General features: G+C 44.4%; 1 protein-coding gene across 1 annotated transcript; it reads left to right on the top strand.

The window, feature by feature from the left end:
- Window positions 1–1,775: 1,775 nt before the first annotated feature.
- Window positions 1,776–4,813, top strand: ADRB1 (adrenoceptor beta 1). Its single transcript, XM_060241603.1, has one exon. It carries the CDS (start codon window positions 1,959–1,961, stop codon window positions 3,243–3,245), a length of 1,287 nt encoding a protein of 428 aa, XP_060097586.1. The 5' UTR covers window positions 1,776–1,958; the 3' UTR covers window positions 3,246–4,813.
- The last annotated feature ends 7,342 nt before the right edge of the window (window positions 4,814–12,155 follow it).

Genomic DNA, 12,155 nt, shown 5'->3' with positions numbered 1-12,155 from the left:
AGGCTAAGACATGCAGCATTCTTTGGTTTCTTTCCTCCTTTCCTCCATACTAATACATATTGTCTCTCTTGCTTACCGTATTTACATAGCATAACACTATCTACCGGTTCAGGCCCTTAACTCGCGCTTCTGCTGCCAGCCCATGCGCTATTTTACTACTGGGGAAGAGAGTGTGGTGGTGAGCTCACCGCAGCCCTCCATCCCCTGCCACTAAAACAGCTGGCAGCAGTTGTGGTGAGGAGGGGCAGCGCGCAGGGGAGCGCCGCAGTGGTGGGTGGGGCAAGCAGAGTGCGGCAGCTAGAAGGCACTGGGGGGGGGGCACCTGCCTAAGACCTATTCACCCTAGAGCCACTCCTGGCAGAAGCAGCCCCCCCATTTAAAGGGCCCGTGGATCAGCTGTTTTGTGGGCCCTTAACTTGTGCTGGGGAGGGGACTGCTTCTGCTGCCGGCCCTCACATTCTTTTACTGGTGGGGAAGAGAATTCAGTGGTGAGCTTGCCACAGCCCTCCGTTCCCTGCCACTAAAACAGCGCGTGGGCTGACAACAGGTGGTGGCAGGCGAGCAGAGTGCGGTGGCAGGGATGGCAGCGGGGGTGAGTGGAGCGTTGCAGCGGCGGGTGGGGGCGAGGGGGGGGGTCACCTGCCTAGGGCCTATTCACCCTCAGTCGCTCCTAGGAGCAGAAGCAGCCCCGCCCCCTACTTAAAGGGCCCGTGGATCAGCTGTTTCACGGGCCCTTAATTGCATGGGGGCCTGCTTCTGCTGCCAACTTGCACGTTATTTTACTGGTGGGGAAGAGAGGCCAGTGGTGAGCTCGCCACAGCCCTCCGTTCCCCATGTGCCGGCAGCAGAAGCAATCCCCAACCCCAATGCAAGTTAAAGGGTCAATGAAACAGCTCATCCACGGGCACTTTAACTTGCCCTGGGGCTGGGGGTTGCTTCAGCCTCCAGCCACAAAGCAAGTTGGTAGGCAGGGAGGGAAGGTCGTTTCGGGCACTGGGCGGGGCATCAGTGACCCCTGAAAAATGTAAATGCCCCCCCCCCCCCCACACCTTCCAAATTCTGGCTATGGCCCTCTGCTGGTTATATCATTCGCCCATTTATGTAACTGCCTCGCCGGCATATAATGCAACATTGACGGGAATAGAAGTCAGAGGAAAAGGAAGAAAGAAAAACAGGACACTTCCTCGCAACAAATTGTTGGCTCTGCAAAAACTTTCCATCCAGCATACATCTTCTGTCACTCTTTCACACCCCGCTCTTTGCCACATGTTGCCCGTTTTCCCACACTCTGTACTCCCCGCGAGCTCCTGCACGTTTACTCCTAAGGCTGTCTTTGGGTGCCACGAGATTTTCTCTCGAGGGTTCTGAAGCCACAGAGAGCTCCGCAGGCTCATTCCCTCCCTAAATACATACGTATGTTGCCCCAGAGTCCACTTTGCTGCATTCCCACAGGAATCGCTTCGCAAGAGTATATCTTGTGCTCAGAGGGGGAGATCCCGAAACAAGCCCTTTTTAAAAAAAGCCAACCCACAGACCTCTCTAAGAGTCGCGCAGGGCGTGAGACTTTCGGCGGGAAGCCGCCTTCACCCCCCTCCCCCCCCCGGCGGCGGCGGCTGGGACTTGGAAGCCCGGGCTGCTCTTCCCTCCGTTGTGTCCGGGCGAGTCCCTCTTCTGATCTCCGAAGGAGTGGATGCGGCTGCAGCGGCTCCTCCATTGGCTGCTCAGCGTCTGACGCTCAGCTTCGGGGCGGTGTCCTGGGGGCTGGAGCCCGCCGAAGGAGCGCTCGTCAAACATGCTGAAGCCCCGGAGCAAGTGGCGGCGTTTGCAGCGGCGGCAGCAGCAGCTGCTGAGGAAAGTAGCCCGCTGGTCCTCCAGCGCTAGCGAGGAGGGAGCTCCGCTTCGCCTTCATGCCTACAGCCTGGCTGCCGTAAGCTGACCCCTTTCCTCGCTGGACAGCCATGGGAGATGGAGGGCTCTCCCTAGACTACACCCCTCACAACCGATCCAACTCCACGGCAAGTCCCAGCTTCAGCAACGCCTCCACCGCGCCCTTCCCTCACGGCAGCCCTCAGGAAGCCCTGTCCCAGCAGTGGGTGGCAGGCATGAGCCTACTGATGTCCTTGATGGTCTTGCTGATTGTGGTGGGCAATGGGCTGGTGATCGCGGCCATCGGGCGCACACAGCGGCTGCAGACCCTCACCAATGTCTTCATCACCTCCCTTGCTTGTGCTGACTTGGTAATGGGCTCCGTGGTGGTGCCCTTTGGTGCCACTCTGGTGGTGCGGGACAGGTGGCTGTGGGGTTCATTCCTGTGTGAGTGCTGGACTTCGGTGGATGTCCTGTGTGTAACGGCCAGCATTGAAACCCTGTGTGTCATTGCGATCGACCGCTACCTGGCCATCACTTCACCATTCCGCTACCAAAGCCTCATGACAAAAAGACGGGCCAAGGGCATTGTCTGCACTGTCTGGGCCATTTCTGCACTGGTATCCTTTCTGCCCATTATGATGCACTGGTGGAGAGACAAAAGCATGGAGGCTCTGAAATGTTACGATGACCCAGGCTGTTGCGACTTTGTCACCAACTGGGCCTATGCCATCGCCTCCTCGGTCATCTCCTTCTACATCCCCCTCTTTGTCATGATTTTTGTCTACATAAGGGTCTACAGAGAAGCCAAGGCACAAATGAAGAAAATTGACAGGAGCGAGGGCCGGTTTTACAACAACCATCACCAGCCACCAGCTCACCAGCACCTGCCCATCTTGGGCAATGGCCAAGTCAACAAAAGAAAAAGTTCCCGTGTCCTGGCGGTGAAGGAGCATAAGGCCCTGAAGACACTGGGCATCATCATGGGCGTCTTTACTCTCTGCTGGTTGCCCTTTTTCTTGGTCAATGTGGTCAAGGTCTTCAACAGAGGCTTGGTACCAAACCAGCTCTTTGTCTTCTTCAACTGGTTGGGCTATGCCAATTCTGCCTTCAACCCCATCATTTACTGCAGGAGCCCGGATTTCCGCAAAGCTTTCAAGAGGATGCTGTGCTGTCCTAGGAAAGCAGACCGTAGGCTGCATGCCAGTACTGGGGAGTTCTCTCATTGCCCTGGGGGCTTCATCAGTACGCTTGGAAATACTCCTCAGTGCACACTTGGAGGGACATGGTCTGATTACAATGGCGGTGGACAGGATGCAAGTGACTCCAGCTTGGAGGAAAGGAACAGTAAAACCTCCTATTCAGAATCCAAAGTATAAGGGCAGCTGATGGGAAGGATCAAAATAACAGGAAAGCAATATTGCAGGTAAAGAAAGGGAGTCAAAGAAATAGGTGTGTGGGGGGGAGAGTGAGGAATGTATCCACCAGCAACTGGTTAATAGACAAAACTCCAAACAGACTTTCTTGTCTCAAAGGGGAGACAAATCTTACTTGCTCAAGATGAAAAGCAGGTGAACTTGTATGCAGTGTACCTCTTCTTACCCATCAAAAATGAAAGCAGTGAGCAACTAACCACTGAACAAAAGGGGATTAGTAGTCCATGTCTCCATAACATTTGGATTACTGTTATTTACGCAGGGGAGCTAGATGTTTGGTGTGCAAGATAAAAATAAGTTTGAAGGAGTTTGTAAAAGAAAAGTTTCAGAAAGACCTGAACTTGTGGCAGGTGCTTGGCTTGACAGACTTTGTGAAAAGGTGGTTTTCCTGCCCAGATATGGAAAGAAACAGAATCAAGCCCTTACTGGTTTGACAGACCTGGGGATCACCTTCTTTTACTGTACTTATCATAAGAGCTCAGTAGCAGAAACAGAGCCTGATTTTTAAAACGTGTACAATGTGCTGGTCACCCATGTATATCCACTGAAGTCAGTGGAGATTTCAGGTATTCACCACCTTTGGAAGTGATGCTAAAACTCTCTGGATAAGCTACTGAAAAATATATACAGATGAGCTTTACCAGGCATCCCTGATCCTTATGCTTGTTTAGCCAAAGGTGAGTGAGTTCATTGGAACTTGTCCCCAAGTAAGTTTGCTCACCTAGCCTTAATAACCTTATGGCCTCACTTACATGGGAATGATAAACCAGTAATATTGTAAATGGACATACTTCTGTTTTGAACTAATCTCTCTCTTTTCATCACAGTGACTTTTTTTCCCTTTGGGAATGCATTTTTTTTTGTCCTTTGAGACAACATAAGTCAGGCTAAAGAACATCTACCTCAAGCTGTGCATATCGTACAGGGGAAAATATGTTTATATTAAACAACTTATTTATATATTGTTAGGGATTTTTTAATAGAGGCAGAAGTATCTGTCTTCTGGAGGCAGTTTATTCACATTGAAAGATGAACAGGGGAAATTGACTAAGAGCACCCAAAATGTTACTGCACATTTGAAAAGAGAGGGTTTTTTTGTTTTGCACAGTGTTAACAGTTGTAAAGATTGATGCACATGCACACACACAAACACACACACAATCCACAAGAAAAAAAGGTGTTTAATACCCATCAGATTCCAACCAGATTTCTGTTGTGGTCAAATATATTTATGCTTAATTTTTAAAAGCTTTTAATATTATTTATCTTAAGTACTGAAACTATATTCATGCTATGAATGCTAAACATTTTAATTAGTTATATTTTTATACCCAGGAACTCATGTGAATCTGTTGTGACTTTAGCACTTCATTGTCATTCCTCACTTTTCCTTGTGTGTGAGTGCGTGTGTGTCTGTGTACATTTTATAATATATTTATATACTCCAGTGCAATTTACTACTGTATAAGTCATTGGTCTATGTGCAATAAATACCACTGCAGCACAAGCAACCTTATTTGCAGAGTTTCTCTATAGTACGCAGAAACAATATCCAGTCCTGATGAAAAAAGCAGTCTGTTTTTCTGAAAATATGGATTGTATTACTAATACAGTGCAACTTAATGGCTTTTCCTGACATGATTATCTTTTTGAAAAATAAGGTAGCGTTCCTGTTAGACTGAAGGCTGCTGACTTCCCTTGAAATTTCAGAGTCAAAGGCAAGTTGTTTCTAGACAGGGCTATAAATACTTTAACCACTTTGCTTTGATGGATGTCTCTTATCATCTGTTTAAATATACTCTGATAGACTGCAAGACCAGGTGGTTGGAGACCTAATGCTGAAAGGGGCAGACTTGTGCTTGGTTTCCTTTGGGCTGGACATTGCGGAAGAAAGATCAATTGTACGTTGAGATGCAGAAGCCATAAATCACTTATGAGTTTGCTATCATGAATTGTCCCACTGAGGCTGATATTGTCAGCAGGCACTCCAGAACAAGGGATTTTGAGTGTTGCAGTTACAAGCAGTGCTCCTGCGGCCAGGGCTCCAGTGAACTTTCTGCAGGGGCATTATTCACATCAGGGAGAGAATTCTGCTCAAAACAGTAGTGTACCCATGTACTAGGCAGGTCTGATTACTTACTGTGAAGTAAATTGGTTAAAGGGGACTATACCAGGCTGACCACTGTGGACATTCTTTATGTATTCCTGGGTGAAGGTTGACAATATTTTATAGAACCTGGTGATAATTGGATAATGTTGTTTTGTCTACCTGTCATCTATCCATCCTCTCTCTCTCTCTCTCTCTCTCTCATCTACCCCATCTTTCTCCTGACACAATCAGGGTCCATGGCAGGTAGCATGTTTAACTTCTTAAAATATTAAGTTTTACATAGAGGGAAATCTATAGAAAGAAAATTGAAAGTTGAACTTCAACCTGTATTCATTATGGAATTCAACACTGAAGTCAATGGAATGAACAGTAATACTGACACTGAATATAATGAATACTTTACCTTGTTCTATCTAGCTGTTTGTCAACATATTTTTGGCCACTTCAGATTCCAATTGAATGTTATCAGCTAGTATTGCCCCTATTTCCTAAAGTCCTGGAAAGTGGCACAGTTCACTTAATTTTATATAACATTAAAAAGTGGCACAAAGGACAGAAATTCAACAAGTGACACTTTTCTGGAATTGGAGAAATTTACTTGTTACATTTCTGCCTGTTGTGCTACCATGAAAAGCACAGGACCCCTGCCATAAAATAGGAGCAAACCAGTTGTCAGTGGAACATGATCTTACATTAGCATGGTATAGTAGTTAGATAAGTTAGTTAGACCTGGGGAAATCTCCACTCATAACATCCACTGAATGACTTTGGACCAGTAACTATCTCTCTGTCTTGGCATACCTCACAGGATTGTTGTGGCAATAAAATGAAAGAGAAAACTGTATACCTGCATGAGCTCCTTGGAGGAAGGAAGTAAAGAAATGAATAAATAAATAAATAAATAAAATAGTGCATGAGCTGAAGTAATTTGTTTGGGATGAGGAGGATCAGTGCTGAGGCCTCCCTGCAGTCTTACAGCTGGACAAACTAATCAAAGGAAATGTCTGTTCCCCTTAAATTAATTACCCTTTGCCCTGGGCTTTGGATGAGGTCCCAAGTCAAATAGGCTGACTGACAAGTGCAGGTTTATCAAATGTAATGTGAATGTTGTAGACCGAAATTAATTATGTCACAGTGTGCTCTGATTATTACGTGTTTATACACTAGCGATTCTGCTTGTATGTGAGGGGAGGAAATCTTTCAAGTTGGCATAAAAGACATCAAGGCTGATTGCTGCTTATACTGTCCTCTTCTTATGATAGCATTACAATTCTGTTTGTTTGTTTTTTGTTGCTTTTCTATACTGATCTTCTTCCAAGGATTCTGTAGCAATTCTTCAGGCACCCACTATTCTACAGTTATAGATTAATGAAGCAACAATTTTCTGTGTGATTTATGACTATTTCTTTGTTACAACAGTGTTTCTCTCCTTTAAACAAAGGCATTTAATAATGAAATATTAATATTGGAAGTTGGAAATAACTTGGAATGGATTTTATTGCTGTAACAATAATGACTGATGAAATGTGTCAGCTGCAGCAATATAAAGTGAATCCATTTATACAGCTTCATTTGGATAGATTCAGGGCTGACGTACAAGGTTTGTGGAGACTCTCAGTATGGTTATGAACATTATGACCAAAGCAAGGACCACTTGCCATGGAGAGGCTGTTTCAAGTGACACTCCTGTGGCGCCTTACCATGTATACTGACTTCCCAGAGAAGAAATATACAACAATATATACAAGGCTTGATATGTGCCAGAGCTTATCTCCAGAATTTGTCTCCAGTGCTAGCCAGGACTCAGATCACAGTCTCATGTCAAAATGCACCACAATCTACATGCTCCCTACAACACATAAGGTGCCTCTGTTCACAGGAGTTGATTCTAGTAACTATAGCTACTACACAAGCAAACTGCAGATGTGAGAGTGCTTTTCGTTGGCGTGATATCTATAGCGATGCAATTGGAAATAACTGCAATTATCTTATTGTTTTATGTGCTTATATGCACAGTGTGTCTTGCCATGCATATAAAAAGGCTTTGATACATAAGTTAAAAATCCACCCACAGCCTCAGATTATGTGCCTTATTGACAGAGAAGAGAGTTTGCAATGTGGAGTGTCTTTCCCTTACTTCTGAGTAACCCCACATGATTAGGCCTTGGACCATTCAGGGCAGGGGACTGTAAACTCTACCACTTTTTTAAAAAATAAGCATTGAATGTCATTGGTAACACAATTTTCATGTTACACCAATCATTCAAAAAGACTGATGGCATTATGATTGTTTCATCCATGCAGCCAATGTGGTGTTGTGGTTTGCATGTGAAATTAGACCCTGGGAGTCCTGGGTTAAAATCCCCATTCAGCCAAAGATCTTACTAGATGACCTTGAGCCAGTTACTCTCTTACAACCTAACATCCTTTACAGCATTGTTGTGAGGATAAAATAGAGGAGACAACAGCCATGGATGCCACATGAAGCTCATTGGAAGAAGGGGGAATCAAAAATGTGATTGATCTACTCAGGCTTGAGTTTCTCTACTCCTGAGGAAGTTCATTGGTGAAATGAGCCTAAATCCGGGTGCTCATTGGACCTTTCTTGTAATATTGCAATGTGAGAATGGATCTTTCTTGTAATATTGTTATGTGAATGGACATTTCTAGTGTAGTTGTAATGAATAAAAAGATGTTTCTAAAAAGGTTTTTCTTAAATGGTTTTACTAAACATGGTTAGCCAGTACATCACAGTGTTTGTTTCTCTTATTGTCTGTAATATGAACTGTGATTCCAGTTTATTGGATATACTGCTTGAGTTCAGAGAAGCCTGGGATCATATTTAGGGTTGTCAATTCCCAGTTGAGGGCAGGGGATCCTCTGGTTTGGAGGCCCTTCCCCTGCCTCAGGGCTACCCACTGGGCAGTCCATTATACTCTACAGAAACCAGTTCCCATAGAGTATAAGGGAGAATCAATCCATTGGTATCTGGGGCTCTTGGGGGGGGGACTGTTTTTTGAGATAGAGGCACCAATTTTTTCAGCATTGCCTCTCTTTATGAAAAAAAACACTTTTCAAAAAAGATTGGACCAGGGGGCCTAATTCTACGAGCTCCAAAAGAAGGTGCCCCCATTCTTCATTATTTCTAGCAAAGAGAAGATATTTTAAAAGAGCTCAGTCCCTTCAAATGTGATGGCCAGAACTCCCTTTGGAGTTCAATCATGCTTGTCACAACCTTGCTCCTGGCTCTAGCCTCAAAGTCTTCTGGCTCCATCCCCAAAGTCCCCAGGTATTTCCTGAGTCAGACCTGGCAACCCTAAGGCACGTTTCTGTGGCTGATTTTGCCATAAAGCCAATGTGGTGCTGCTCCAAACTTGGGGCTGCCAACAGATGACAAAAAGTGACCTCATACTTCTCTGCATGCAAGCCTGTATATTGAACTGTGATCTCAACTGAAATGTTTAGGGATTTATACCTCACATTCCTCCCAAAGCAGTTTACCCCACCACCATCACCTGTATTGTGTCCTTACAACAATGACCATTTGAGGTTGGTTAGATCAAGAAAGAATGGCTGGAGCAAGGTCACCTAACAAGCTTCCATAGCAGAACGGAAATTTTAGCTTGTGTGTCTCATATCCGTCTCAGGGGTGTCAAACTCATTTGTTATGAGGGCTGGATCTGACATAAATGAGACTTTGCCGGGCTGGGCCATGTTGAGCCGGGCCATATGTGTACCTATTTAAGATTAGATAGCAGAGATATAAACTTTATAAAGGACACAGACAAACACCATTAAAGATTTTTTTTTTAAAAGTTAAAACATGAGGGCTGGATCTGCCATAAATGAGACCTTGTTAGGCCAGGCCATGTTGGGTTGGGCCAAGCCATGTCACGCTGGGCCACATGTGTACCTATTTAAGATTAGGTAGCAGAGATATAAATTTTATAAAGAACACAGACAAACAAATATATTTTTTAAAAAACTTAAAACATTAGCACTCATTGGTCTTGAAGGTGCTTTCTCTGTATTTCTTCCATGGGATCCAGGAAACTGGGCAAAGGAAGCTCTGGCTTATTCCTTCCTTCCCCAGGGGACCAGGAGGGGGAGGAGCCTCAGCCAATAGAAGGAAAAGAGGCTTGGCTCAGTAGCTCTACTGTGCAGTTGTGATAGCCTGGCAAAGCAAGCTCTTCCTTCCCCCCCTTCCTTCCCAAAGGAAGAGCCTTAGCCAATGGAAAAAATAGAGGTTTTGCTCTATGGCTCCTGTGCGATTGAGCAAGCCTTGTTATGCCGAAGGAACCAATAGAGAGAGAGAAGAAGGCAGATGACAGCCAGTTGCTCGGGGGGCTGATAAGAGACCTCTGGAGCCCTGATTTGGCCCCAGGCCACATGTTTGACACCCCTGTCCTAGACTCTAATCACTACTACTATACTGTGCTATAGTTTTCCTCCATTGTAAATAGATCAGTGAACAATAGATATAAAACAAGGATAATTTGTGTGACCATAACCTTCCTCTGTAAATTGGCATACAGCTCAGCTGCCAAAGCCACCTGAATGTTTTCTTGTCCTACATCCATGCCTGGCATGGTGCTCCTTGCTTCTTCCTGCTTTCTTATGTTGCTGCTTCTTAGTAATGATCAGCCTTATTTAAAAGGCAATTCAAGTGTGCAGGAAGGACATATGGAATAGTTGCCAAGCACCACCACAGAATACACAAGGGATAGGTCTTGGAAAGCATTCCTATGTCAAAGCCTCCCTGCATGGAGGATACATGTCAGGAATACAGTGCATAGCTTACCATTCTCCTTGCTGTAAAAGCTTTCCCTATGCAAGGAGATTTCAAATAAGCAATCCCTGATTGTCTGTTCCAAGGCAGCAGTGACCTATTACTGGAGTGTATTGCATTGGCTGCCTGTCTTCTGAGTCTAGTTTCACCCTGTGGATAGGACTACTAAGCATGGAAGGCCCTGCCAAAATGCAGAGGGCTGAACTAAATGTCCCCCTCAATACACAATTGCCTTTAATTGTTGCCTTTAAAGAAAAAAGACCATCACCCCAGAGGTGATTTGAAAATAAACTTTCAAGCCTCCCCTCATCAGTATAAAATTATGTCTTTTTCAGTTATGTCGCTTTTATAAAAACTCAGCTTTGCATGCATTTTGGAGGAAGACGACCAAAAAAAAAAGAGGAAAGAAAACTACTATTTATGCAAGGCAGGATTCCAGACTGCACTGAAGATTTGCTAGGTTTCTCTGAAATTATGATGTCAGTTTGCATGCTCCTTCTGATTTATTTGTCTGCAGTTAATGTTTATCCTCCTACCGGAAGTAGAACAAGCTTCCTAATATGAGGAGAGTATCAAGGTGAAGCTACGTCAATTGTCATGGAGGTAGATTTATGTCTTACTTTATAACGGTGCGATGGAGAACTGGTGAAATACTGGGTTCTGATTCTGTGTAGAGCTCTCCTGAAGTAAACCTAATAGCAGGAAGGGTCGGAATTACCAATATAAATAAGAAACCTGTAATCCAACTCTGCACATGCACAACACTGTTAAATAAGCAACAGTTGCACTGATTACTGCTTGGCAGGAATGGGAAAACAAGAAGGGACAGTGACCTGATCCAGCCCTTTCCCATCTTCTTGAACAGTGCTTATTTGATTATTGAACTAGAGAACTGTTTATGTTACCAGTTGCAGTTGTTTATGTTACCAGTTGCAGTTACCAGTTACCAGCTGGATAATCAATTGGGAAGTGTGTATGGAAGCTTATAACTGGATTGGCATTTTTTTCCCCATACAAAAGTCACCAAGTCTTATTGAGATTTTTTAAATGCTTTTGGAAACAACTGAGTTTGTGATCTTCAAATCACTTGTGTCTCAATCCCCCCCCCTGCTTTTAAAAAAGGTGTTATTGCTAGATGCAGCATACAACACTACAGAACTGAATGGAGTGCAGTTGATACAGCTTGATACAGAACTGAATGGAGTGCAGTTGATACAGCTTGATACAGAACTGAATGGAGAGCAACTGACAATATGTACACCTGTGGTGTAACATGCACTGTTGCTTTTAGTGTATTATTAGAAAGAGTAGCATAGTGATAAATGCAGGGCTTTTTTTTTTTTTTTGAGCAGGAACGCAGTTCCGGCTGGTTTGGTGTCAGGGGGTGTGGCCTCATATGCAAATGAGTTCCTGCTGGGCTTTTTCTACCAAAAAAGCCCTGGATAAATGTATAGATCCTGTCAGACATATGGTGTCCATGTGCACAGCAAAAAATGGGAAGACTATTGGCGAGCACTCTATTCTGGATTACTCTCTGAGTACAGTGTGTTCTGGAGGATTGGAAAAGCATACTCAAGAAAGAGTTAGAGGACAGCTGAAACAGTGCAAGCAGAGAGTCCAAACATCCATGATGAATATTTCTTTGAAGCAAACCAGACATGGATTAACAATAGAAGCTGTAGTCAGAAGAACACAAATATCAGCTTGCACTGAAAACGTTAGGAAACCAGAGGAAAGAAGGAACAAAGACATGAATCACAGCCTATGATTCTAGCAGCATGGACATGTTGACCTTAATAGGTCAGCTAGTCTATCCCCCCACTTTAGAAGGACTGATAAAGCCCAAAGCATTTTACATACATATTAATTTAACCTTTTAAATTTGCTTTATTGCCCAACTAAACTAACAATGAGAAATTGCCTCCAAATAATCCACTATTTTCCTCCTTCTGAT

Source organism: Heteronotia binoei, chromosome 6 (assembly GCF_032191835.1).
Source record: "Heteronotia binoei isolate CCM8104 ecotype False Entrance Well chromosome 6, APGP_CSIRO_Hbin_v1, whole genome shotgun sequence".
Classification (NCBI taxonomy): domain Eukaryota; kingdom Metazoa; phylum Chordata; class Lepidosauria; order Squamata; family Gekkonidae; genus Heteronotia; species Heteronotia binoei.
The sequence above is the reverse complement of the archived record's forward strand: the minus strand, read 5'-3'. Positions and strand labels throughout refer to the sequence as shown.